The 27994-nt window shown below is 56.0% G+C and overlaps 1 protein-coding gene across 1 annotated transcript in view; it reads left to right on the forward strand.

Annotated features, from left to right (window-relative positions):
• The window catches only part of COMMD1 (copper metabolism domain containing 1), a 46318-nt gene extending 22032 nt beyond the window's left edge, over positions 1-24286 (forward strand). Inside the window, exon 3 of the mRNA XM_064146287.1 lies at positions 24158-24286. Within this exon, the coding sequence (XP_064002357.1) occupies positions 24158-24268 (111 nt within the window). The 3' untranslated portion in view covers positions 24269-24286. The remainder of the gene's footprint in view (positions 1-24157) is intronic.
• Positions 24287-27994: the final 3708 nt, after the last annotated feature.

Here is a 27994-nt window from a genome sequence, read left to right on the forward strand (position 1 = left end):
ACTGCAAGGAACCACACAGACGATGCCACTTTTTCAGTGGCTCTTCCCTCTTAAGTCACAGGAGGGCATAAAACCTCTTGTTTTAAGGACAAAGTTCAGTTTCCAGAGCTTTCCACCCTGACTCTGCTCAACCAAAGGGACCTCAGGGCCAAATTTTATTCCTCCTTATATGCATCATCACAGAACTGTCAGGGTTAAAAAGGACCTCAAGGATCATCTAGCTCCAGCCCCCCTGCCATGGGCAGGAACACCTCACACTAGGTCAGGTTGCCCAAAGCCTCATCCAGCCTGGCCTTAAACACCTCCAGGGATGAGGCTTCCACCATCTCCCTGGGCAACCTGTGCCAGTCTCTCACCACCCTCATGCTGAATAACTTCTTCCTAACATCCAATCAGGGTATCAGCACCCTGGAGGTGTTCAAGCAAAGCCTGGATGAGGCACTTAGTGCCATGGTCTAGTTGACTGGATAGGGCTGGGTGCTAGGTTGGACTGGATGATCTTGGAGGTCTCTTCCAACCTGCTTGATTCTATGATTCTGTGATCAGAATCTACCCACTTCTAGTCCTATCCCTCCCTGACACCCTAAGAAGTCCCTCCCCAGCTTTCTTACAGGACTGGTTATCCCAGCAGCTCCTGGGAGGAGCTGCTTAGTGCATGCCTACAAAAGGATGCAGAGATGTTCTCACTTCCTCCTGTCTGAAGCTACTGTTTCACAGCATCACAGAACTGCCAGGGCTGGAAGGGACCTCAAGGATCATTAAGCTCCAGCCCTGCTGCCATGGGTAGGGACACCTCACACTAGATCAGGTTGCCCAGAGCCACATCCAGCCTGGCCTCAATAACCTCCAGGGATGAGGCTTCCAACACCTCCCTGGGCAACCTGCTAATGATTTGATTGTAGTAAATTACAGCCGTGGAGACCTAGTGAGCATTATGGCCTTGTAATCTGAGCTCCCAGACCATGATAGGTGGAGCTAGAAAGGCAGATCCAAGATAGGAAGAGCAAAGCTATGCTGATGTTCAGATCTGGACAGGCTCCATTGATGCAAATCAGGGAGGTGCAGCTGGCAGTGGCCTGTCCAGATGAGATACTCTCAAACTACTGCTGTGATTAGAATAGGTTTGCTGACATCTCAGCCTTGGCTGAGCATGCAAAGCTACTCTAGGAGCTCTTGCTTTATACTTCTACAGAGGTCTTTTATAGGATCATCACAGAATCCTAGGATTGCTCAGGTTGGAAGGGGGACCTCAGAGCTCATCTACTCCAGCCCCCTGCCATGCCCAGGGACACCTCTAAGCTACGCTCAGCTGCTGCTCAAGGCTTCATCCAGCACCCCCAGGCAGGAGGCAGCTACAGCCTCCCTGGGCAGCCTGTGCCAAAATCTCACCAGCCTCCTACTGAAGAACTTCTCCTTCAGCTCCAGTCTAACCCTGCTCTGCCTCAGCTTCAAACCATTCCCCCTTGGCCTGTCTCAGACATCCTCAGCAAAAGTTCCTCTGCAGCTTTCCTGCAGGATCCCTTCAGGCACTGGCAGGCAGCTCTGAGGTGCCCCTGGAGCCTTCTCTCCAGACTGCACACCCCCAGCTCCCTCAGCCTGTGCTCACAGCAGAGCTGCTCCAGCCCCTGGTTGCTTAGAGGCAGTGAACTCTTCAGGCAATCGATTCCATTTCTACTGAATCCTTCTGAAAAGTGCAGCTCTGCTTTAAGAACTATTAGGAAAATTCATCCCATCTGTGGGTGTGCCACAGGACTTGAGCAGATGAGTTCAATAATGGCTTTTTGGGTTGTGTTGTTGTTCTTGAAGGCAGCATCTTAAGAGAGCTTAGTGTTGAGGAGAGGCTCCAGCGGGTCCACTTAGGCTGGATGTGCCTTATTTGGGCTGAAGCTAATGAGGCAGGACAGATGATGAGTGCAGGGCAGCATGGTCACAGCCAATTACCCCTTCCAGAAAATGACATTTCTGCTCCAAGCAAGGCATTTGGAGCGAGCTGTAGCTAACTGCCTGCTTGACTGGGAGCAGAGCACTTGGAGTTTCCCAGTAAACATCACCCCAGTGTGCTCTGAGATGGGCAGGACAGGGCTGGAGTCTGAGCAGAGTTTTTTCACCTGCTGCTTTGTGCTGCCTGCAAACATCTGGGCTGTTTGATGAGAGCAGAGACAGCAGCTGGCAAAGCCTGGGGTTTGGGGTGGGTGTGAAGAAGAGCTGCAGGTTGGCTCTGGCTGAAGGTGCAGGCGTTGCTGACAGCATCTTCATAGAGTGGCTCACAGAAGATCACTGGGGCCAGCAGTAACCCAGTGCCCTGACCACTGAGCTGTATCCTGGAGCACCATGTCCACACACTGCTTCAACAGCTCCAGCCATGGGCATTCAGCCACCTTCCTGGGCAGCCACTGCCAGCCTTTGAGAACCCTTTCAGCCAAGAAGGTTCTTCTCGTTTCCAATCTAAACCTCCCCTTGTGCAGCTTGAGGCCATTTCCTCTCCTCCTGTCACTTGTTCCCAGGGAGCAGAGCTCAACCCCCACCTGGCTCCAGGCTCCTCTCGGGGAGCTGTAGAGAGCAATGAGCTCTGCCCTCAGCCTCCTCTTCTCCACACTAAACACTCTCAGCTACACCTCCCCAGCTCACTTCTCCAGACCCTTCCCCAGCTTCCTCACCCTTCTCTGGAGCCACTTCAGCCCCTCAATGCCTTCCTCATATCATGGCACCCAGAAGTGAAGGCAGCTCTCCAGCTGTGGCCTCCCCAGTGCCCTGTGCAAGGGGACAGTCACTGCCCTGCTCCCCCCTCCCTCTCAGGGCAGCAAGGAGAGCAGCAAGCAGCCTGCCGAGCACTGCACACAAGTTCACCCATGGCCAGGAACTTGCAGGTGACTTCATCTGCTTGCTGTGTGCTGGTGTGACCTGGCACAGTGTTCAGCAGCCTTTCCTCTGCTCTTGGGTCAGGGCTTTTCCCGGTGGCAGCTGTCAGCAGAGCCCTGCCTTTGGCATCTCAGCGCCCTCTGAGCTTGGCAGCAATCCCTGCCTGAGCACAAGTTGCTGCTCCCTCCTGCCTTGGCTGCCCTGGGCTTGGCTCTGGCTCTCTGTTTGTTTTCTCTCCCACGCTGTCTCTGTTTCATTCACTGCCCAGAATAATAAGGGGCTTGTTGAAAGGCTGCTGCTAAGTAATTTGTCTTCTTCATTCAGTGTCTCCAGATTTATTCAGTGGGCACTGAATAGGAAATTATTAATTTCGTTTTGGGTTTGTTTTGGTTTTGTTTTTGTTTTTTGGGTGGTTTGGGGTTTATTTTTTGGTAGTATTTATTACTTTGGAGGCTTCTCTGCAAGCCTAATGACTGCTGTGCAAGTCTCAGACACAAAGAGCAGTAAGCAGTGCTGAGGGGGTGCTAATGCCCATCCCAGGAGTACCTCCTGAGAGCAGAGAACAGAGGCATGAGGGTTTCACAGAGTGGCCCTCTGGAGAGCATCCAAGACCCCTGCTAGAGCAGGCTCAGCCAGAGGCATTGACACAGGGACACATCCAGGTGGGCCTGGAATGCCTGCAAAGATGGAGACTCCACAGCCTCTCTGGGCAGCCTGTCCCACTGCTCTGCCACCCTCACTTCTGGGTTGTTATATGAGAGCAAAGGCAGCAGCTGGCAGAGCCTGGCTTCACAGGCTGTGTTGGGTTGGGAGGGACCCTCCAAGGGCTTCTTGTCCACCCCCTGCACTCAGCAGGGACACCTCCAGCTGGAGCAGGCTGCACAGGGACACAGCAAGGCTGAGCCTGAATGTCTACAGGGACAGGGCCTCAAGCACAGCCCTGGGCAGCCTGTGCCAGTGTCTCACCACTCTCCTTCGGTACATCTTCCTCTTGATGTCTAACCTAACTCTGCCCTGCTCCACTTTCAAACCATTGCCCTCATCCTATCCCTACAGGCCCTTCTGACCTCCCCAGCCTGCCTGAAGGTCCCCTTCAGATATGAAATGCAGCTCTGAGGTCTGCAGTGCATCTGCAGAAGGTTATCTAGGGTTGCCTGGCAACTGTAATTCTGCTGTTTGGTGTGTTTGGATAATTTTGCATTGCAGAGCTCCTGTTCTTTTAATACATTGCTCAGGAATGGGATTGAGAAGGGATTTTGAAGATTATGCACACAAAAAGTCCTGGCATGGACTTGCCCTGTGCACACAAGGGCAGTGGTCACCTCCCTGCACTCAGCACTGGGCAGGCCACACCTGGAGTGCTGGGTTGGGATGTGAGGACTGGTGGCTGCACTGGACTTGAAGACAGCCCCAAGGGGTGAGGTGCAGTGCCCCAAGCTGGGGAATGGAGTTAGCTCCAGTTGGCAGCCAGGCACAAGTGGTGCTCCCCAGGGCTGAGTGCTGGGCACAGCTCTCTTTAATGTCTCTATCCATGATCTGGGTGAGGGGATCCAGGCACCCTCAGTCAGTTTGCAGGTGGCACTGAGCTGGGAGGGAGTGTGGAGCTGCTGGGGGCAGGAAGACTCTGTAGAGGGACCTACACAGGCTGCATCCATGGGCTGAGGCCTGGCTCAATCCTCCTGACAGCCACCCTGCAGGTATTTGTGAGTGTTGACGGTCACAGGATGTTAAGGGTTGGAAGGCACCTGAAATGTCCAACCCCACTGCCCGAGCAGGACCATACAATCTAGCTTGGGGCACACAGGAACACATCCAGACAGGCCTTGAAAGTCTCCAGAGAAGGAGACTCCACAACCTTTCTGGGCAGTCTGTGCCAGTGCTCTGGGACCCTTCCAGTGAAGGAGTTCCCCCTTGTGTTGAGGTGGAACCTCCTGTGCTGCAGCTTGCATCCATTGCTCCTTGTGCTGTCCCAGGGAGCAGTGAGCAGAGCCTGTGTCCCTGCTCCTGCCCCCAGCCCTCAGATACTTATAGACCTTTTTTAAATCCCCTCTCAGTCTTCTCTTCTCCAGAGTGAGAGAGATGCTCCAGCCCCTCAGCATCCTCCCAGCCCTCCTAGCGTCACCAGAGAAGCTGCTTCATGTGCGGTGAGTGCTATGCTGTGCTTGCAGCAGCTGCTGGCAGCTCTCCACGCCCCGCTGAGTCCTGAAGGCGCTTGGTTTCACATGCAGCCTTCCATTTGCATAGGCATCTGGTCTGACAGGCTGGGCTGGCTGTGCCTGCTCCTGGCTTCTCCAGGACAGAGAATGCTGTCAGCTGGGAAAGCCCTTCAGCAGTTCATAGATTGATGGAATGGCTTAGGTTGGAAAGGACTTTAAAGGTCATCCAGTGCTAACCCCCTGCCATGGGCAGGGACCCCTCTCACCAGCACAGCTTGCTCTAGGTCTCATCCAGCCTGGCCTTGAACACCTCCAGGCAGGAGACAGCCACAGCCTCCCTGGGCAACCTGTGCCAGTGTCTCCCCACCCTCACTCTCAACAATTTCTTCCTCGTCTGCCCTGTCCCAGCTCCAATCCATTGTCCCTCATCCCAGCCCTTGTCATACGTCCATCTCCAGCTCTCCTACAGCTCCCTCAGGTACTGGAAGCTGCTCTAAGGTCTCCGTGGAGCCTTCTCTTCTCCAGACTGAACAATCCCAGCTCCCTCAGTCTGTCCCTGTAGTTCTGTATCCCTCATCTTGGTGGCCTCCTCTAGACCCTCTCCAGCAGCTCCAGGCCCCTCTCTTGCTGAGGTCCCCAGCACTGGAGGCAGTGCTGCAGGTGAAGTCTGAGCAGAGCAGAGGGGCAGAATCCCCTCCCGGTGCTGCTGCTCTCCCTGCTCTGGCTGCAGCCAGCACACAGCTGACTCTGGGCTGCCAGTGACAGTGACCCCTGGGTAGTTTTTTGTTGAGACCAGCCATTCTCTACCTCTACCAGGGCTGGGCCTAAGCCATGGCCCTCAGCACCACAGCTCTGCCTCTTTCAGACACCTCCAGGCATGGGCATTCAACTACCCTAAACCTCCCCTGGGGCAGCTTGAGGCCCTTTCCTCTGTTCCTGTCACCTCTTCCTAGGGAGAAGAGGAGACCTCCCAATCCTGACCTTACAAAGATGCTCCTCTCTACTAGGTTTGTCTATCTCCAAAATTCCTTTTTCCTCTCTACCCTATCATTTTGGAGAGCTCCTAGGTGAAGGGGGTGTTTGCAGCAGAAGGGAAGGGAGTCCCTGCTGGCTTTGAACTCCTGAATAACTTTCTAGCCCCTGTCCCATCACCTTGCAGATGCTTCATACCCTGGGCCTCTGAACACGGCCACTACCAGCAGCTTTCTGAGTGTGAAACTCTTCCTTCCCCCACTCCAAGCTGTGAGGTTTCCTTCTCTTGCGGTAAGGAGCACCAAGCCCCACCTTGAGTGCAGTGTCCAGTCCTGGGCTCCTCAATTCAAGAGAGATGTTGAGATGCTGGAAGGTGTCCAGAGAAGGGCAGTAAAGTTGGGGAGGGGCCTGGAGCACAGCCCTGTGAGGAGAGGCTCAGGGAGCTGGGAGTGTGCAGCCTGGAGAATTGGAGGCTCAGGGCAGACCTCATTGCTGCCTACAACTACCTGAAGGGAGGTTGTAGCCAGGTGGGGTTGGTCTCTTCTCCCAGGCACCCAGCAACAGAACAAGGGGACACGGTCTGAAGTTGTGCCAGGGGAGGTCTAGGCTGGATGTTGTTAGGAAGTTCTTGCCAGAGAGAGTGATTGGCATTGGAATGGGCTGCCCAGGGAGATGGTGGAGTCACCGTCCCTGGAGTGTTGAAGCAAAGCCTGGATGAGACACTTAGTGCCATGGTCTGGTTGACTGGACAGGGCTGGGTGCTAGGTTGGACTGGATGGGCTTGGAGGTGTCTTCCAACCAGGCTGATTCTCTGATTCTATGACAAGGACATTCTTCCTTGGTGCATTTTGCCTCCTCATTTCTTTTTCCACCTGAGGCAATCAGAGTGGGAGCGGCAGCTTGAAAGGCCCTGCAGCTTGCTGGCTGGCTGTGGCCGTGGCTGTCCCGTTGCAGGCAGGTACCATGGAGACCTGAGACACTGTCACAGTGCCTGCAGGCCCTGCTCAGACACTTTGCAGAAGGTTGTGGCTTTTTACTGCTTTGTTTCCAAGCTGATGAAGCAGCAGGCACAGGCAATTCCCACCGCAGTGCCAATGCTCTTTGCCTTGCAAGAAACCAATCTGTAATTGTTTGCTGAGTGCTCAGCAGTGATTTGCTCTCTGTGTGCCTGCAGCTTCAGGGGAGCAGCTTCCAGGCAGCACAGAATCCCAGAATGGCTCAGAGCTCATCTACCCCAGCCCCTGCCATGCCCAGGGATACCTCTCAGCTAGGCTCAGCTGCTCAAGGCCTCATCCAGCCTGGCCTTGAGCACCCCCAGCAAGGAGGCAGCCACAGCCTCCCTGGGCAGCCTGTGCCAGAGTCTCACCACCCTCACACTGAAGAACTTCTTCCTCAGCTCCACTCTAACCCTGCTCTACCTCAGCTTCAAATCATTCGCCCTTGGCCTGTCTCAGACATTCTCAGCACAAGTCCCTCTGCAGCCTTCCTGCACGATCCCTTCAGGCACTGGCAGGCAGCTCTGAGGTCCCTCTGGAGCCTTTTCTGGACAGAGGGGATCCTGCCCCTCTGCTCTGCTCAAACCTCCCCTGCAGGGCTGGGGCCAGCTATGGACCCAACATAAGAGAGACCTGGAGCTGCTGGAGAGGGTGCAGAGGAGGCCACAGAGATGCTCAGAGGGCTGGAGAACCTCTGCTGTGGGTACAGGCTGGGAGAGTTGGGGCTGTTCAGCCTGGAGAGGAGAAGGCTCCAGGGAGACCTTAGAGCTGCATTTCAATATCTGAAGAGGACCTCCAGGCAGGCTGGGGAGGGACTGTTCAGAAGGGCCTGTGGGGATAGGCCGAGGGCAATGGTTTGAAAGTGGAGCAGGGCAGAGTTAGGTTGGACCTGAGGAGGAAGCTGTGCAGAAGCAGAGTGGTGAGACACTGGCACAGGCTGCCCAGGGCTGTGCTTGAGGCCCTGTCCCTGCAGACCTTCAAGCTCAGCCTTGCTGTGTCCCTGTGCAGCCTGCTCCAGCTGGAGGTGTCCCTGGCTGAGTGCAGGGGGGAGGGACGAGATGCCCGTGGATGGTCCCTCCCAACCCAAGACGATCTGTGCATCCCAGCTGACCTCTTTGTGCCTTGGAACTTGCAGCCTGACTCAGCCTGGTTTGCTGGGTAGGAGATTTGATGACAGAGAGCAGCCCTGGGGGTGTTCAGAATCCAGAGATCTCCTCTGCAGAAGTCCCCAGCTGCATGCCCAGAGCAGGAAGAGGGAAACAGTAGAGGAGATTTTGTGGATAGGTTTGGGTTTCCCAGGACAATATTTGGTGTTCCTAGGAAAGCAAGTAAGAAGTGCTGTGTGCTTTTGGGAGATTTGTGCTTCCAAAGCATCTCTCTTTGGAACTGGGCATCAGCCAGTTCATTGGCAAGGGCAGGGCTCAGCCTGGCTTTCCCTGGGGGTGTCTGGGAGAGGAGCTGGCTCATCCTCACAGCCCAGCTGATACCAGCTTGAAGAGACCTTCTGCATGCTCCCACTTGGCTCTTCCCAGCTCTGAATGGGAAGCAGCAGTCAGGCTGAGGAGTTTGTGGCCTCCAAGCTCTGGGTTTCTGTCTCTTCTAGGCTCAGGAGCAGCAGCAGCAGGCAGGGGCTCATCAGAAGGGCCAGATGGGCAGGGCTGAGGGCTCTGCTGTCTAGCTCTGGTGTTGAGCCTCTGCCCAGGCGCTGAGGGAGGAGCTGTGCCCTTCAGCTCAACATTGCCCTCCGTATCCTGCCCCCACATCCATGCTGTCCTGGCTACGGCAGGGCTGGGGAGGAGCAGCTGAGGGACCTGGGGGTGTTTAGTCTGGCTGAGGGCAGACCTCACTGCTCTCTGCAGCTCCCTGAGGTGAAGCTGGAGCCATGTGGGGTTGGGTTCTTCTGCCTAGCATCAAGTGATAGGAAAAAAGGAGACGACCTCATGTTGTGCCAGGGGAGGTTTAGGTTGGAGATGAGAGGAACCTTCTTGGCTGAAAGGGTTCTCAAAGGCTGGCAGTGGCTGCCCAGGGAGGTGGTTGAATGCCCATGGCTGGAGGTGTTTGAGAGAGGCAGAGCTGTGGTGCTGAGGGCCATGGCTTAGCCCCAGCCCTGGCAGAGTTAGAGACTGGTTGGGCTGGATGAGCTTAAAGGGCTTGTCCAACCCAAATGGTTCTCTGATTCCATTCCCTGCATGTCTTTTCCTGGCCAAAAAACAGCCCCTAAGCCCAGGGATGGGTGTTGAGGTGCTGGCCAGCTGGCAAGGCTGAGCAAAGGCTTTGACTGTGTGCCAGGGAGAGCTGCAGGTCACAGCTTTGGGCTGCTCTTTGTCGCTCACAGCGTGCGGAAAGCTTTGTTTGCAGTCCTGCTTCTGGAGGTTAAATTCCTTTGGGCCAAGTTCATTGTGTCTGGCCTGGGCAATCCAAACCCACCCTGGTCTGTTGTGCTGATCTCCGAGTTGCCATTGGAACTGAAAATTAAAGCAAAACAAGAAAGAATGGAGGGGACAGGACAGGGCAGCCTGTGCCACTGCCTCTCTGCTCTCTGTGCCTGCCCACAGCCTGGCACTCAGCAGGGCTTCAACTTGCCCAGGGCTGCTTCAGTGCTGGCATAGAACTTCCAGAAATGAACTCCACAGAGATTTTTTGTTTTCCACATGGCAGGATGCGAGCTGGTTCCTCAGCCAGGGTGTGTTCAGATCACCTGAAAACCTTCAGGGACTGCCAAGTTCAAGAGGGACAGGGAAATACTGGAGGGACCTGAACATCTCTGCTGTGAGGAAAGGCTGAGAGCCCTGGAGCTGGTTTGTCTGAGAGGAGCCCTGATCAATGGCTATCAATACTTGAGGGGTGGGGGTCAGGAAGAAGGTGCCAGGCTCTGTTTGGTGGTGCCCAGTGACAGCACAAGGAGCAACAGGTCCAATCTGGAACCCAGAAGGTTCCACCTCAAGATGAGGGGAAAGTTCTTTGGCCTCTGGGCAGGCTGCCCAGAGAGGTTGTGAAGTCTCCTTCTCTGGAGTCTTTCCAACCCCACCTGGAGGTGTTTCTGTGTGCCCTGCCCTGGGTGACCCTGCTCTGGCAGGGGTTTGGCCTGGATGATCTCTGGAGGTCACTTCCACCCCCTGCCTCTCTGTACTTCTCTGCTGCATGCAGACAGTGAAGCAGTGTCTGTGTAAAAGGCAAGTAAGCAGCAGACACTTTCTCTCCTTGCCCTACCACTCTGTGATTCTGAAGTGACGTGAAGCCATGCTCAGAGTGTGGAGCAGCCCAGCCCTGGGCATGTTGCCAGCCATCACCCTTGAGGGTGGAAGCTTCCCATCCAGCTCCTGCTGCTCAGGCAGGCAGGGTTAGTTTGTGCTTCGTGTTCTGCAGCACACACAGGAGTTGTGTAGCAGGACTTTTATTGGCACTTAGGCCTCTGCTTGAAGTTCCCCAGGCACAGCCACAGCCCTTTAGCTCATCCAGAGACTGTTTGCAGCAGTGGTCTCAGGCTTGGTTGGTTTCTGTGAGCAGCACAAGGCTGAGGCAGGCTGCACTGCTGCCTGCTGCCTCCTCTTGGAGTTCTGCACTGCTACTGTGAAAGAAAAAGCAGAGTAGCCACAACTTCAGCATCCCACAGCTTCACAGGTCACTCACAGAATCTCAGAATGGCTCAGGCTGGAAGGGAAGGACCTCAGAGCTCATCTGCTCCAGCCCCCTGCCTTGCCCAGGAACATCTCCACCAGCCCAGGTTGCCCAAGGCCTCATCCAGCCTGGCCTGCAACACCTTCAGAGAGGAGGCAGCCACAGCCTCCCTGGGCAGTCTGTGCCAGAGTCTCAGCACCCTCACAATGAAAAGCTTCTCCCTCAGCTCCAGTCTCACCCTGCTCTGCCTCAGCTCCAAACCATTCCCCCTGGGCCTGTCTCAGGTGCCCTCAGCACAAGTCCCTCTGCAGCCTTCCTGCAGGATCCCTTCAGGCACTGGCAGGCAGCTCTGAGGTCCCCCTGGAGCCTTCTCCTCTCCAGGCTGCACACCCCCAGCTCCCTCAGCCTGTGCTCACAGCAGAGCTGCTCCAGCCCTTGGAGCATCTTTGTGGCCTCCTCAGGCCTCACTCCAGCAGCTCTGTGTCCTTCTGCTGCTGGGCACAACAGAGCTGGAGGCAGGATTGGAGGTGAGGTCTGAGCAGAGCAGAGCCAAGGAGCACAATCCCCTCTCTTGGCCTGCTGCCCACACTCCTCTGGCTGCAGCCAGCACACAGCTGCCTGCTGGGCTGCATGAGGGCACTGCTGGCTCCTGGGGAGCTACTCAGCAACCAACAGCCCCAAGGCTCTTTCTTCAGGGCTGCTCTCAGCCTACTCAGCACCCAGCCTGGACTTGTGCCTGGTTTGGTTTTTGAGCAAGACAAAGCTGCTGTGTTTGTTTCTGTTTCCTCCATCAGGCATCGCATTCAGGGGCTAAGGAGGGCACAATGCTTCTTACACTGGATAATTTGTTTTGGTCAAAGTTGTCTTAAGGGCAAGAAATTTCTGGAGCTTTACCTGCCCAGGGGGGCAACTGCAGTGTTTTGGGGCTCCCTGTGACAGGAACAGGAATTGCTTCACCGGCAGATGTGAACAGCTGTGGGTTGTGACTCGCAGGCTGTGTTTGGCTGCATCCAGGGGTTGCCTGGGTCAGAGTGGTAGGGGTTGGGAGGGTCCTCCAGAGAGCATCTGGTCCAAGCCCATGGCTGTACTCCAGCCCTGGGATCATCTGTGTGGCCTCCTGGGCTCACTCCACTGTATTCTTCTTCTGCTGGGGATAGCAGAGCCGGGCATAGGGCTTTAGGTGGGGTCTGAGCAGAGCAGAGCTTCTCTCCACCATTTCCAAGTTCCTTTCCTTACAGAGTGGGAGGCTGAAGGATATTTTTGCAAGATAGATTCTAGGCTGGGATCAGAATGAATCCATTACAATCTGGGCTCCTTTTTGAGCTTATGCAACAGGTTTTTCAGCCTTACACAATCTGTTCTCACCCTGAACGTGCTCTGGCTTTGTGTGATGTGAGGCTGCTGCCATCCCCACCGTTTAGAAAGCAGAGCTGGATAATCCAGGAGCCAAACAGGGAGGGCATTAGGGATCAGATGAGAGGCTGCTGCTGGGCTGCTGCATTTCCCACGCTGGGGCTCTAAGGGCTGCCACCTGCCCTGGCAGCTGCCAGCTCTGTCTGAGCTACCTGCAGCAGCTCAGGCCTGGGATGCACAGGATGGAATCACCAGCAGGTTTGCTGCAGGCACCAAGCTGGGAGCAGTGGGGATACCTCTCAGGCTGTGCTGCTGTTCAGCCAGAGCTGGCCAGGCTGGAGAGCAGGTTGGGGAGAAATGGAATGGAACCCAACAGGAAAAAGGGCACCTGGGGAAGAACAGCCCCATGGACCAGCACAGGCTGGGAACTGACCTGTTGGAAAGGGACCTGGGGGACCTGGTGGGCAGAAGGATGCCCATGAGCCAGAAAGGTGCCCTTGAGGCCAAGAAGGCCAAGGGCATCCTGGGGTGGATTAGAAGGGCTGTGGTTAGCTACTTCTTTGCCTTTGGTGGGTGGAGCAGGAGCTGCTGAGCAGGAGGAGCTGAAGGAAAGGGGAGAGTTAGGCCATGGTGAAGACTTTTTTCTCTTTGTTTTCAGGGTGTGCCTGTCTGATCCCATTTCCTGAGCAAGATTCAGCCTGGTCATAGAATCATAGAATAAAATCATAGAATCAACCAGGTTGGAAGAGACCTCCAAGAGCACTAAGTGCCCCATCCAGGCTTTGCTTGAGCACCTTCAGGGACAGCAGCTCCACCACCTCCCTGGGCAGCCCATTCCAATGCCAATCACTCTCTCTGCCAACAACTTCCTCCTAACATCCAGCCTAGACCTCCCCCACCACAACTTGAGGCTGTGTCCCCTTGTTCTGTTGCTGGTTGCCTGGCAGAGGAGACCAACCCCACCTGGCTACAGCCTCCCTTCAGGTAGTTGCAGACAGCAATGAGCTCTGCCCTGAGCCTCCTCTTCTCCAGGCTGCACACCCCCAGCTCCCTCAGCCTCTCCTCACAGGGCTGTGCTCCAGGCCCCTCCCCAGCTTTGCTGCCCTTCTCTGGACACATTTCTGTGTGCCCTGCCCTGAGTGCCCCTGCTCTGGCAGGGAGCTTGGACTGGCTGACCTCTGGAGGTCTCTTCCAGCCCCTGTCTCTCTGTGATTCTGTGAATCAGGGGTGTTAATTTCTTGTGCAGGCTGTACAGGTGGTGCAGGATGTCTAATTCTGATGATGGACTCAGTCCCTGAGCAGACACATCAGGGATTGCAGCAGACACTTGCCTTGATTTCTCCTTACCTGAGTGGGCAGCTCTGTTCCTGCCTTCCTCTTTGGGCTTTTCCTAAGCATCCCAGGCAGGTGGCAGAGCCACTCTGAGATCTCACTGGATTAAGCAAGAGGAAACATCTAAGAAGTAGATGAAGGAGATTCATAATTCTTAGAATGAGTTGGGTTGGAAGGGACCTTAAGGCTCATCCAGTTCCAACCCCCTGCCATGGGCAGGGACACCTCCCACCAGCACGGGTTGCTGAAGGCCTAATCCAGCCTCTGTGCCTCTATGAACAAGCTACTTTTTAGCTTTTCTGCTTCTTTCCATCTCTAGCAGACCACCACCTGCTGCCTTCCCTGGGACAGCCTTTGCCCTATGCTCAAGGCATCTTTACTTTTGAATGGCAGTGCCAGGTTTACTCCTCCCAGGGTGCCTGTGTGATGGCAGCAGAGTAGAAAGAAGAACAGCATTGAGCATTTGAAATAAAAGAAGCTGTTTCTTCCTCTTCACCTTCTCTTCTTGGTTTCCATTAGCAACTAGAGATGGTTTCTCACAGTCATTTCCAACACCCCCAGCACAGCAGGTTTCATCCCAGAAGCCCAACTCTCAGCAGCTGAGTTGGATTCTGTGACTCCTCTCAGGCTGTTACTCTTAGATGCTTAAGACCCTTGTTTAAAAATATAAAATGTGTAGCTTGGAGTTTAACACAGCAGAAAATGTTTGTTAGCACCCCCAGCCCTCCCTCCTCCCCATCCTCCCTATCCTTCCATCCTCTCCATCCTTCCCATTCTCCCCATCCATCCATCCATCCATCCATCCATCCTCCCCATACCTCCATCCTCCCCTTCCCTCCATCCTCTCCATACTTCCCATCCCTCCATCCTCCCCATCCTCCCCATCCCTCTATCCTCCCCATCCTCTGCATCCCTCCATCCTCCCCATCCCTCCATCCTCTCCATCCTCTCTGTCCCTCTGTCCTCTCCAACCCTGCATCCTCCACATCCTTCCATCCTCCTCATCCCTCCATCCTCTTCTTCCTGCCCATCTCTCCATCCTCTCTGTCCCTCTGTCCTCTCCAACCCTGCATCCTCCCCATCCTTCCATCCTCCCCATCCTCTCCGTCCTCCCTATCCCTCCAACCTCCCCATCCCTTCTTCTTCCCCATTCCACCATTCTCTTCATCCCTCCACCCTCCCCATCCCCAGCTCCTGAAGCGAGTCTGTCCCTCACTGATTAAATGCTCTGCAGATATTATCGTGGTGCCAGAGGGGTGAGGGCTGCTCCAGATGGCCTTTATTGTTTTCATCCTGTTCATGAATGATTCAAGGAGCAGTATCCAGTTCCTGGAAGCTCTAAGGCTTCAGAGGTTTTTAATTGTAACTAATTGTTTGCTTGCAATAATGAGCAGTGACGACTTCAGAAAGCAGTCTTCTGGTGCCCAGATTGTTAGTGACTGATCACATCACAGGATCAGAGTATGTTAGGGGTTGGAAGGGACCTCTGGAGAGCTTCCAGGTCAACCCCTGCCAGAGCAGGACTAGAGAATCCAGTGCAGATCACACAGGAACACATCCAGACAGGGCTGGAAAGGCTCCAGAGAAGGAGACTCCACAGCCTCTCTGGGCAGCCTGTGCCAGGGCTCTGGCACCCTTACAGTCAAGAAGTTCTTCCTCATGTTGAGGTGGAGCTTCCTGTGCTGCAGTTTCCATCCCTTGTCCTATGCCAGGGCACAAGTGAGCAGAAGCTGTCCCTGTCCCTTCCTTCCTGACCCCCAGCCCTCAGCTATTGATAGGCATTGCTCAGGTCCCCTCTCAGCCTTCTCCTCTGCAGACTAAGCAGCCCCAGGGCTCTCAGCCTCTCCTCATCAGGCAGTGTTCCAGGCCCTTCAGCATCCTTGCAGCCCTCCCTTGGACTCTGTTCAGCAGATCCTGCCCCTCTTGAACTGGGGAGCCCAGAACTGGGGTTAGGGGCATGGTGGGGACTGGTGTCCTATTCTGCCCTGGTTAGACTCTTAGACTGAGGCCAGAGGAGGCCACAAAGATGCTCCAAGGGCTGGAGCAGCTCTGCTGTGAGCACAGGCTGAGGGAGCTGGGGGTGTGCAGCCTGAGGAGGAGAAGGGTCCAGGGGGACCTCAGAGCTGCCTGCCAGTGCCTGAAGGGATCCTGCAGGAAGGCTGCAGAAGAACTTTTGTTGGGAGTGTCTGGAGACAGACCCACGGGGAATGGTTTGGAGCTGAGGCAGAGCAGGGTTAGACTGGAGCTGAGGAAGTTCTTCAGTATGAGGGTGCTGAGCCTGGCACAGGACTGTGGATGTCCCCTCCCTGGAGGTGTTGAAGACCAGGTTGGATGAATCCTTGAGCACCTGAGTCTAGCTGAGCAGGGTCAGTGCAGGGGGCTGGGGTAGCTGAGCTGTGAGGTCCCTTTCCAGCCTGAGCCATTCTGTGGCTGCCTGCCCCCGGGCTGTGCTGCACTGCTGTAGGGCTGAGCTTCTCCTCCCTCTCCTCAGTTCTCTCCTGGGCTGAACTCTGCGCCGGCAGCTTGGGTACGGCAGAGCTGCAGCAGCAGCCGAGGCAGGGGGAGCTGCGTGGGCACAGCCTCAGCCCCTCGGCTCGCGTGGGCTGGTGCACAGCCATCAGCCTCCTCCTATGCTCAGCTCTTGGCAGGGTGGCACCTGCAGCCTCAGCTCTCCTCCTGAGCCTTTGCTTTGCCTCTTACACAAGGAAAAAGCTGGGGGAAGAGGAGAAATAAAAAGGAGTTTGGTATCATGCAGCAAATACTCAGCAGCAAATATTCAGTCTGGAGAGGAGAAGGCTCGGAGGAGACCTTCTTGTGGCCTTTCAGTGTCTGAAGGAGACTACAAGAAAGCTGGGGAGGGACTTCTTAGGCTGTCAGGTAGTGACTGGACTGGGGGGAATGGATCCAAGCTGGAAATGGGTAGATTCAGACTGGGTGTTAGGAGGAAGTTCTTCAGCATGAGGGTGGTGAGAGACTGGCACAGGTTGCCCAGGGAGGTGGTGGAAGCCTCATCCCTGTAAGGCCAGGCTGGATGTGGCTCCCAGCAGCCTGTGGGGTGTCCCTGCCCATGGCAGGAGGGTTGGAGCTGGATGATCCTTGTGGTCCCTTCCAACCCTGACTGATTGTATGATCCTGTGAAATATCAGCAAGGACAGATGCTGGGGTTGAGTGTGTTTGGAACGAGGGGAAAGGCAAAGCTGGAGCTTCTGCACGGTTTTTTATCCCAGCCTTTTGTTGTTCTTGTTGAGCTGTGTTTCTGCAGTGTGTCCCTGCTGGCAGGCAGCACTGCTGCTTGAGTGCATTTGATGCAAAGGTCACTGGAGTCAGCCCAAGAGATGCCACAGCCTGCAGTGGGCTGTGCCCCAAGGCAGGAGCTGCTGCTGCTCTGGGAAACCAGCAGCGTGCCTGGCCCTGGGCCCTGCACCGGCCGCGGGGGCTGCACCCACAGGGTTCTGCTGCTGGACTGGGAGGCAGCAGTTTGCATTTCCAGCGAGATTAGGGGCGGAGGAAATGACCCAAACCCAGTGTGGGCTTCCCCCCCCCCATCCTTCTGTGTGCACTCACAGGCTGGAATTGCTGACAGGAAGCAGAGTTATTTTGGGCCCCCTGAGATGTCTGTCGGCAGTGGCAGTGCATCTCTGAGCACTCCCTTGTGTCCCCATAAATCCTGTTAGCAGATCAGTGCCAGGAGGACAGCCCCAGAGCTCCAGCCTGCGTGGCCTCACCACTTGATCCTGGTACAGATGGCAGGAGGAAGAGCCCAGCCGGCTGCAGGAGCCTCCCCAAGCCTTCGGTGCCCTGTTTTAGGTGGCCCCTTCTGCCCATAGCTCTGCAGCTGGAGGCACCTTCATGTGTAAGCCAGGGCTTGCCTGGTGCTGCTGGGTGCCAGGGGCTGAAGGGGATGTTTTGGGGGGCAGATGGGGATGCTGCAGCTGGTCCGTGTAGCTTCCAGGATCTGCCTGGCCAGGACTTGTGCTCTTCTTGCTCTAGGTGGTCAAATGCCCTGGAGCAAATGGATAGCTGGCACCTCTCTGATGCCACAGGATGATGGAATAGTTTGGGTTGGAAAAGCCCTTCCACATCCTCCAGTCCAACCATTCTCTCATTCTACCAAGACTGGGCCAAACCATGGCCCTCAGCACCACAGCTCTGCCTCCCTCAAACACCTCCAGCCATGGGCATTCAACCACCTCCCTGAGCAGCCTCTGCCAGCCTTTGAGAACCCTTTCAGCCAAGAAGTTTCTTCTCATCTCCATCCTAAACCTCCCCTGGGACAACTTTGAGGCCACTTCCTCTCCACCCCTTACTTGTTCTTATGGAGCAGAGCCCAACCCCCAGCTGCCTCCAACTTCATCTCAGGGAGCTGTAGAGAGCAATAAGGTCTGCCCTGAGTGCCAGGAGCAGGAAGGGATACTCATGGCCTGGGGTACTCTTGGGTTTGCCTTCTTTATGAACCTGAATGCCTCCTGTGTTAGACACCACTCCAGGGCATGTTGCTAGGGCTGTGAGTAGTACTTGTTGGGCTACCAGAAGGCTGCAGAGGGACTGCTGCTAAAGGCCTGCAGGGACAGGACGAGGGCAATGGCTGCAAACTAGAGCAGAGCAGATTGAGATTGGCTGTGAGGAACAAGTTCTGCAGCAGGAGGCTGCTGCAACACTGCAACAGGCTGCCCAGGGAGGTGTTTGGGGCCCATGCCTGGAGATATTGAAGGTGAGGCTGGAGAGGGCTGTGGGCAGGCTGCTCTAGTGGAGGGTGTCCCTGCTGAGTGCAGGGGTTGGACTGGATGAGTTCTGGTGGTGCCTTCCAGCCCCAATCAGTCTGGGATCTGTGGTAACAGGGAAGTTAAAATGTCCTGACTGCGAGCTGCAGGTCTGATCAGTTCACAGATTCACAGGTTGCACTGGCTTGGAAGGGACCTTCAAAAGTCCTCTTGCCCAACCCCCACACACTCAGCGGGGACACCTCCGACTAGAGCAGGCTACCCAGGGCCACAAGTTCTCACTAGGGAGGCCAAATTTAAGGTAAAAGCAGATCCTTAAGGAAGGGAAGACTGATTTGATACTGCAGGGCTGGAAAAAGCAGAGGGCAGCCTTAGGTAGCTGGGCTTGAAAGGTGCCTAGAGAAAGCTCCAGGAGCAGCCTTGAAAACATCAACGAAGCAAAGGGTGGTGGAGAAAACAAGCAGGGCAGCCAGCCCAGAAATAGCACAGTGCAGAGCAGCACAGGCAGGCACCAGTCACAAGCCAGGCAGGAAGGACATCCAGCCCTCAAGGTCCCCTGCAGGGCACGCTTGGAGGACAGTGCCTCAGCTCCCGGCTCCAGTGGGACACTCTGTGCTGGCTGAGAGCTGACACAGCTGAGATCAAGTGAGTGATGGTGGGAGCTTTGCTGGTCTCAGCACTGGGGAGGCCACACCTGGAGTGCTGGGTTCAGTTCTGGGCCCTCACTCCCAAAAGGACATTAAGGGGATGGAGCAGGTTCTGAGAAGGGCAAGGAAGGTGGGGAAGGGTCTGGAGAAGAGGACTGGGGAGAAGTAGCTGAGGGAGCTGGAGGTGTTTAGTGTGGAGAACAGGAGGCTGAGGGCAGAGCTCATTGCTCCCTAGAGCTCCCTGAGAGGAGGCTGGAGCCAGGTGGGGGTTGGGCTCTGCTCCCTGGGAACAAGTGAGAGGAGCAGAGAAATGGCCTCAAGTTGCCCCAGGGGGGGTTCAGGTTGGATATCAGGGACAATGTCTTCGCAGCAAGGGTTCTCAGGCACTGTCCCAGGCTGCCCAGGGAGGTGGTGGAGTGCCCATTCCTGGAGGGGTTTCAAAGCCTCTTGGCTGTGGTGCTGAGAGTCGTGGCTCAGCAGCAGTGGTGGGACTGTGAGCTCTGTGGGTGAGTGTTGGACTTGCTGATCTCAAAGGTCTCTTTCACCCCGAGCAGTTCCATGGCTCTGTGATTCCCAGCAAAGGGATTTCAGGCTCTGCACTTATCTGCCTGTTCACCAAGTGCTGCCACAAAGCCCAGGCTGTCTGACAAAGAAGGCTGAGTTAGCTCTGGGCCCCTGAGCTGGCAGGCTCAGGAGGACAAACCAGGCTGACTTTAAGTCATTCTTGCTACCACATTCCAGTCCCTCTGCATTTGTAAAGCTGGTTGCTGAGGGAGCTGGAGGAATCCCTGGGAATGCCCTCACAGAGTCATAGTGCACAGGTAACAGGGAGGCGGCCAAAACCCCACCTGTGCTGTCTCCATGAAGCATGTAGGGAGTGTAGGGAGAGCCAGGAAGGGCTGCCAGGGCTGTTAGCATGCCCTGAGGGCGATGGGCACAGCAGAGCTGGCAGAGCAGCTGATCAGCTAACCTGAGTCTGCTCCAGGAGCTGGTGAAAGGCTGCTGGAGGATCCAGCCACCAGGCTTGGCAAGGGGCAGAGCATCAGCCCAGCACAGGTGGAAAGCTGCAGGGATGAACTTGGAGAATCAGAGAATGGTTTGGGTTGGAAAAGCCCTCCCAGATCACCCAGTCCATGCACCAGCCCAACACCACCATAGCCACCAAACCCTGTCCCCAGCTGCCATGGCCACACGGTTCTGGGACACCTCCATTGATGGGGACTCTACCACCTCCCTGGGCAGCCTGGGACAGTGCCTGAGAACCCTTGCTGCGAAGACATTGTCCCTGATATCCAACCTGAACCTCCTTTGGGGCAGCTTGAGGCCATTTCCTTCTGCTCCTGTCACTTGTTCCCAGGGAGCAGAGCCCAACCCCCACCTGGCTCCAGCCTCCTCTCAGGAAGCTGTAGAGAGCAATGAGCTCTGCCCTCAGCCTCCTCTTCTCCACACTAAACACCTCCAGCTCCCTCAGCTGCTCCTTCCCAGCCCTCTTCTCCAGACCCTTCCCCACCTTCCTTGCCCCTCTCTGTGCCCTCTCCAGCCCCTCAATGTCCTTTTGGGAGTGAGGGGCCAGAACTGAACCCAGCACTGCTGGTGTGGCCTCCCCAGTGCTGGCTGCAGGACAATCCCTGCCCTGCTCCTGCTGCCCACACCATTGCTGATCCAGACTGCTGGTGCCCTCCTTGGCCATCTGGGCACAGCCTGGCTCACCTTCACCCAGCTGTCCTCCAGCACCCCCAGAGCCAGGAGGAGTCATCTCCCAGTGAGAGTGGCATTTGCATTCTGCCAACAGAGGCAGGGCTCCTGTCCTGGATTGAGTCATTCTGTGGCTGTGGGAACCTCTGCTTCCTGCACGCAGCAAGCTGCTCAGCACTCAGCTTATCTGCTCGGGTAGTAGGAGAGGCAGTGGTGGTGTTTTCTGCAGAAGAGCTGAGGGCTTGGGCTCATCAGCATCCATAATGGATGAGCAGTGTCCTAGCAGCATCTGGAAGGCAGCAGTTGTGGCTGAGCAGGCTGCAAGCAATGAACAGTAAGAGGAGCTCACTGCCGACAGCCGCAGGGTAATTACCCGTGGCAGGCATTCCCCCTTGTGCCTCCTCAGCATCCCTCTGGCTGCCAGAGAATCTTGTGCAGGTATGGAGAAGTGACCCCTGTGGTACAGACCTGGGGCAGGGGAAATCATCCAGTCTGGTGCTCCGCTGGGGCTGAGCCATGGCCCTCGGCACCACAGCTCTGCCTCTTTCAATCACCTCCAGCCATGGGCATTCAACCACCTCCCCGAGCAGCCTCTGCCAGTCTTTGAGAACCCTTTCAGCCAAGAAGCTTCTTATTATCTCCAAGCTAATCCTCCCCAGGTGCAACTTGAGGCCATTTCCTCTGCTCCTGTCACTTGTTCCCAGGGAACAGAGCCCAACCCCCACCTGGCTCCAGCCTCCTCTCAGGGAGCTGTAGAGAGCCACAGGATGTCAGGGTTGGAAGAGACCCTAGGAGCTCATCGAGTCCAACCCCCCTGCCAGAGCAGGACCATGCAATGTAGCTCAGGTCACACAGGAACACATCCAGACAGCCCTTGAAAGTCTCCAGAGAAGGAGGCTCCACAGCCTCTCTGGGGAGCCTGTTCAGTGCTCTGGGACCCTTACAGTAAAGCAGTTTTCCCTTGTGTTGAGGTGGAACCTCCTGTGCTGCAGCTTCCATCCATTGCTCTTGTCCTATGCCAGGGAGCAGTGAGCAGAGCCTGTCCCCCTTCTGACCCCCAGCCCTCAGATATCTATAAGCATTGATTAAATCCCCTCTCAGCCTCCTCTTCTCCACACTGAACACCCCCAGCTCCCTCAGCTGCTCCTCCCCAGCACTCTTCTCCAGACCCTTCCCCACCTTCCTTGCCCTTCTCTGGACCCTCTCCAGCCCCTCAGAGTTCTGGGAGTGAGGGCCCAGGACTGAATCTGGGTGTGGCCTCCCCAGTTCTGAGCGCAGGGCTGGGGGCAGATGCATCTCTGCATCCTTGCATCCGGATGTCTCATCCCGGCCACGGAGCCCCAGGCAGGCTGCTTGCAGCAGGCTGCTGCCGTCCCAGCACTGATGTTACCTTTGCTGTGCAGCACTGCAGACCTGCCCCCTGTTTCTGGACTTGCTCCAGCTGAAGCAGTCTTTTAGCTGGTTAATCTGTGGCATGGCAAGCTCAGGGGTCCATTAAAGGTATTAAAACATCTGCCAGTGGGTTCTCTCTGGCTGTGAATGCCATCCTGCCCAGGAGAGAGCCCTGCTTTATGTAACACCAGTGTGACACAGGCGCAGGAGCAGCAGCTTCAGGGACAGATATTTGTGCTTTGTTGTGTGCAGCCAGGTGAAATGAGTTACAGCTCACTTTGGCAGTTTGAAGGCTTGCAACTTCACTTGGCATTTGAGGTTTGCTGCTAGAATGGAGGTGTTGGTTGCTGAGCAGCTCCTCAGGAGCCATCAGTGCCCTCACACAGCCCAGCAGGCAGCTGTGTGCTGGCTGCAGCCAGAGGAGTGTGGGCAGCAGGCCAAGAGAGGGGATTGTGCTCCTTGGCTCTGCTCTGCTCAGACCTCACCTCCAATCCTGGCTCCAGCTCTGCTGTGCCCAGCAGCAGAAGGACACAGAGCTGCTGGAGTGAGGCCACAAAGATGCTCCAAGGCTGGAGCAGCTCTGCTGTGAGCACAGGCTGAGTGACCTGGAGACTCCAGGGGGACCTTAAAGCTCCCTTCTAACACCTGAAGGCTGCAGAGGGCCTTTTGCTGAGGGTGTCTGAGGCAGGCCAAGGGGAAATGGTTTGAAGCTGAGGCAGAGCAGAGTTAGAGTGGAGCTGAGGGAGGGTGCTGAGACTTTGGTACAGGCTGCCCAGGGAGGCTGTGGGTACCTCCTCCCTGGGGGTGTTGCAGGCTAGGCTGGATGAGGCCTTGAACAGCTGAGCCTAGCTGAGAGGTGTCCCTGGGAATGGCAGGGGCTGGGGTAGATGAGCTCTGAGGTCCCCTGCAGCCTGAGCCATTCTGTGATTCTCTGAGCTGAACCCCAAGCAGTCAGTTTGGCACTGTCAGAGGGGTATCATGGACGTGCTGCCACCCACCCCATGTTCCTGAAGTGGCCCAGACCTTGCTGTCCTGATCTTCTGCCCTGTTTAGCTTGTGGAATATTAATGAAGCTAAAAAGAGCTTCTGCAGCTTGCAGTGGGGCCGTGACTGATGCGATGTGATAGGAGTCCATGCACATCTCATCTTGCCACCCCCCTCCTTGGGCTGTGCCAGCTGTGTGCCCTTGCCCCAGGTGACTCCTGGCCCCTCTCTTCTGCAGAGGAATCATAGAATCAAGCAAGTTGGAAGAGACCTCCAAGCTCATTCAGTCCAACCTAGCACCCAGCCCTAGCCAGTCAACCAGACCATGGCACTAAGTGCCTCAGCCAGGCTTTTCTTGAACACCTCCAGGGATGGTGACTCCACCACCTCCCTGGGCAGCCCATTCCAATGCCAATCACTCTCTCTGACAACAACTTCCTCCTAACATCCAGCCTAGACCTCCCCTGGCACAACTTGAGACTGTGTCCCCTTGTTCTGTTGCTGGAGGCCATGGCAGCTGTGCAGGTGGGCAGTTGTAGATGATTGTCTCCCAGCCTGTGACAGTGGAGGACTGGATTGGTCTGGAGGTGTTCCCTGATGGGGACACCATCCAAACACCAGGTGCTGAGTGGTGTGGCAGTGGTGACTGTAGTGCCTCTGTGTCCCACTTCTGCTGGCATACATCCTGAGTGCCTTCCCAGGCTGCCACAGCAGGCAGATCTGCTTGGCTGCAGAGCACTGAATGGCCTGGAAGGGAGAGTGACATGGAGTAGGAACTCCATCAGGAACTCAGAAGTGGTTAGAAAGCAGCAAAATTTGTCTCCATCTAGGAAATGTGATGTGAGAAGTTTTTTTTGACTGACCCTTTCACACTCATGACAAAGGAGGGCAGAAATTGTTTGGTGGGGTCGTTTGGGCTGGAGAAGAGGAGGCTGAGGGCAGAGGAAACCTCGTTGCTCTCTACTACTGCCTCGAAGGAGCCAGTTGGGAGTTGGTCTTTCTCTCTGGGAACAAGTGATAGGAGGAGAGGAAATGGCCTCAAGTTCCCCCAGGGGAGGTTTAGGTTGGAGATGAGAAGAAACTTCTTGCCTAAAAGAGCTCTCAAAGGCTGGCAGAGGCTGCCCAGGGAGGTCGTTGAATGCCCATGTCTGGAAGTGTTTGAAGGAGGCAGAGCTGTGGTGCTGAGGGCCATGGCTTAGCCCCAGCCTTGGTAGAATTGTAGGCTGGTTGGGCTGGATGAGCTTTGAGGGCTTAAATGAGTCAGTGATTGTGTGTGCCAGTGGGTGAGGCTGATGGAAGGTTAATTGGAGTGGTTCCAGAAGAGGAGCAGGGGCACAAATTAGCAGGAACCCGGAGGTGCCGTCCTGCCCCCTTTGCCTGCTGCCCAATCCCTCCTCTCTCTCAGCTCTTGCTCCTGTGGTTTTGTCTTGCAGGAATCGGAGCTCCTGTGCCTGGAGTTTGACGAGGCCAAGCTGAGCCAGCTGCTGCAGAAGCTGTCAGAGGCAGAGCAGAGCATGGCAGCGCTGACGCAGAGCACCCAATAAAGCGATTGCCAGGTGCCAGCAGGGTGCCCGCTGCTTGGCCGCACAAAGGGCGACCAGAGGTGACCGGAGCACTGCCACAGGTGGGCTCTGTGCCACTCTGCAGCTTTCACAGACTCATGGAATGGGTTGGCTTGGGAGGGACCTTCAAGACCATCCAGTTCCGACCCCCTGCCATGGGCAGGGACACCTCCCACCAGCACAAGTTGCTCAAGGCCTCATCTACCCTGGCCTTGAACACCTTCAGGGAGGGGGCAGCCACAATTTCCCTGGGCAACCTGTGCCAGTGTCTCCCCAGCTTCATTCCCAACAATTTTTTCCACATCTTTACTCTCAGTCTCCCCTCTCCCATCTCAAAGACGTTGTCCTTCATTCTGTCACTCTCAGTCCTTGTCAAATGTCCCTCCCCAGCTCTCCTGGAGACCCTTCAGGTACTGGAAGGCTGCTCTAAGTTTCTCCCTGGAGTCTTCTCCTCTCCTGGCTGGGCAGACCCAACTCTGCCAGCCTGAGAGTCTTCAGACAGTGTGTTCCAGAGTCTCACCACCTTCCAGGTCTGTTCTGCAGGGCATCAGCAGAAGGCTTTATAGGCCCAGACCTTTGAGGCTGGTGAAGCCTTTCTCCTTTTCCCCTCAGTCACTGTCAGAGTCTTCCAGATGCTGTGAATCACAGGATCACAGAATACATCCTCTTGGCAGAGCCCTCCAAGCTCCAGCCCAACCCTCCACCCAGCACTGCAGGCTCAGCACTAAACCATCTCCCTCAGCACCAGCTCCACAGGCTGCTGGAACAGCCCCAGGGATGGGGACTCCAGCACTGCCCTGAACAGACCATTCCAAGGTCTGAGAACCCTTCCAGGACAGAAATATTTCCTAGCATCCATCCTGAGCCTCCCCTGGAGCAGCTTGGAACCATTTCCTCTGCTCCTGTCCCTTGGCACCAAGGAGCAGAGGCTGCCCCCTCCTTGCTCCAACCTCCCTGCAGGGAGCTGCAGAGAGCAATGAGCTCTGCCCTCAGCCTCCTCTTCTGCAGAACAAGTCCTAGGCTTGATGAAGAGTGAAGGGCAGAATGGAGCAGCAGCAGGCAGGGCAAGGGGGAGCTGATCCTTCCCAGGCTGTGTGGGACACATCCACCCCCCAGGCACTGCCTGCTGCACACCCGAGAGAGCAGATGGAGTGAGGCAGCCCAAGGAGCAGGCACACCAAGGTGCTTCTGCAGCCGGGATCCCTGTGCTGCTGGAGGTGGAATGGGCCCCGGGGCTGTGAGGTTGCACCCCTGCTGGCACCTTCAGCCATCCCTACCTGCCACCGTGGGGAGCCCGGGGAGCATCAGGGGAGCAGATCTCAGGCAGTGGTTGCTGCTGGCTTCCTGAAAGGTGCAGATGCTGCATGTGCTGAGCACCCAATCCAGCTGACCTGCTGGCAAGGCCACCTCTGGCCTGCTGCCCTGAGGCACTGCCCACCTTCACCAGCCTCCCAGCTTGCTGGCTGCAGTGGGGCAGCCCTGGCACGGAGCCACAGGGTGCCTGTGGGAGGCCAGAGCTTTGTCACAGCACACTCCTGGGCCTGTTTGTCACAAGGGCTGGAGAGCCCCAGGTGAGAGCCAGGGTCTGTGGTACACCCAGGGAGGAGGAAGGTGCCCCTGGCAGCGTGCCAGATGCTGAACACTTGTATGAAGAATACAGAGGCAGATGGGATGCCTACAGGGCAGCATGATCTCAGCTGCCTAGGCTGCTGTGGTGCCCCTTGGCACCCACATCTCTGCCAGAAGGCCAAAGTGCAGGGCAGCCGGTGCCCTGCTGGCCGACTCAGCAGAGATGTCTCTGGTTTCAGCTGTTCCCCTTCAGGGTGTGCCCATGTCACAGCAGGCTGTGGAGCCACACTCGCCAGCTTACCAGGGCAGCAGGTCCTGGAGGGACGGTTCTGAGCAAGTTGCTACATGATGGGCACAGAATCACAAAGCCATGGGACTGCTGAGGGTGGAAGAAGCCTCCCAGCTCATCTCACGGTCCCACAACTGCTGCTGAGCCACTGCCACTGCACCACGTCCCTCAGCACCACATCCACACAGCCTCTAGCCCCTCCAGGGATGGGCACTCCACCACCTCCCTGGGCAGCCTGGGCCAGTGCCTGTGAACCCTTGCTGGGAAGAGATTGTTCCTGATATCCAGCCCAAACATCCCCTGGCACAACCTGAGGTCCCACCTGGAGAACTGCCAGCTGGTCCATGAGATGGTGACAGCCCAGCTGCAGGTGCCAGGGGCTCCCTGCTTTGCTGTGTTACTGAGCAGGAAGGTGGCCACAGGTCGGGCTGGAGGCTGCATTGATTCTTTCTGTGCTATTTTAGCTTCATAAGCAGCCTCCTCCTGAGCTAAAATTACACCCAGGGCTCATACCAAGATAGAGATGACAACATCAGATGTTCTTGTGCCATAACTAAAATATTCCTCGTTGCCTCTCCTTGTGAATTTATTGCTGCTGGAGGTGCCAGCTCTCTGCAGAGCAAGGCAAGGGCACCTTTCCCATCTGCCTGGGCAGAAGAGAAAGCACCACCCAGGCCCCTTTGTGTCACTGCAGCAGGGATTAACACTTCCTTTCCCTGCCTGTCCCACTGCCACCTCAGCTCTTACAGAGTCACAGACTGGCAGGGGCTGGAAGGGGCCTCTGGAGAACTAATCCTTGCCCCTTGCCAGAGCAGGCTTACCCAGAGTCAATCCCACAAGGACATGTCCAGGTGGGTCTGGAAGGCCTCCAGAGATGGAGACTCCACAGCCTCTCTGGGCAGCCTGTCCCACTGCTCTGCCACCCTCACAGGGAAGAATTTGTCCCTTCTGTTCTTGTGGCGTCTCCTGGGTTCCAGTTTGTGCCTATTACCTCTTGTCCTGTCCCTGGGCACCACTGATCAGAGTCTGGCTGCATCCTCCTGACCCTCAGCCTTCAGCTATTGCTGAGATGCCCCTCAGGCTGCTCTTCCCCAGGCTGAACAGCCCCAGGGCTCTCAGCCTCTCCTCACAAGGTGATGTTCAGTGTCCTCAGCAGCTCTCTGCTGGACCCTCTCCAGTATTTCCCTGTCCTTGAACCCCAGAATTTGACACAGTGCTTCAGATGAGGCCTGGGCAGTGCAGAGCAGAGGGAGAGAAGCTCCCTTGACCTGCTGGCCACACTCTTGTTAGTGCAGCCCAGAACACCACTGGCCTTGCCCTCAAGGGCACATTGCTGGCTCTGGCACATTGCTACTATGGCCACCTGGTTATGCCCTGACCTGGAGGAGGGACTGCAGAGCCCACAGCTCCTCACCTGCCCCAGCTGCCTCCAGCTGGTTCTTGTCCAGACTGGAACTGGGCTGTGCCCAGGAGCTGATCCTCACAGCAGGTAAGTGGCTGCCAGGACAGCTGTGCCATGCTGCACGCTTGCCCCTTCTTCCTGAGCTTCCCTCTTGCTTTTTCTGTGAAGTTCATAAAATTTGGATTGGTTTTGGTTTGGTTTGTTTTTTTCTCCTGTGTTTAGAGCAAATTTAACAACAACAACAAAGAATCTCTAAACCCCCTGAAGGTCAGGGCAGGCTCCCACTCTCCAGTGACTTGCAGCGTGTCAAACATGCTCATTGTTTGGTTGGCACATGGTCAGGGGATAGGGAAATGTGCTATAAATGGAAATGAGGAGAGAAGCAAAGTGGGAACAGATGTCAGGAACTGTTATTTCATTCAAAGGATAACAAACACGGGGCTGGCTC

Source organism: Pogoniulus pusillus, chromosome 7, assembly GCF_015220805.1.
Source record: "Pogoniulus pusillus isolate bPogPus1 chromosome 7, bPogPus1.pri, whole genome shotgun sequence".
Lineage (NCBI taxonomy): Eukaryota > Metazoa > Chordata > Aves > Piciformes > Lybiidae > Pogoniulus > Pogoniulus pusillus.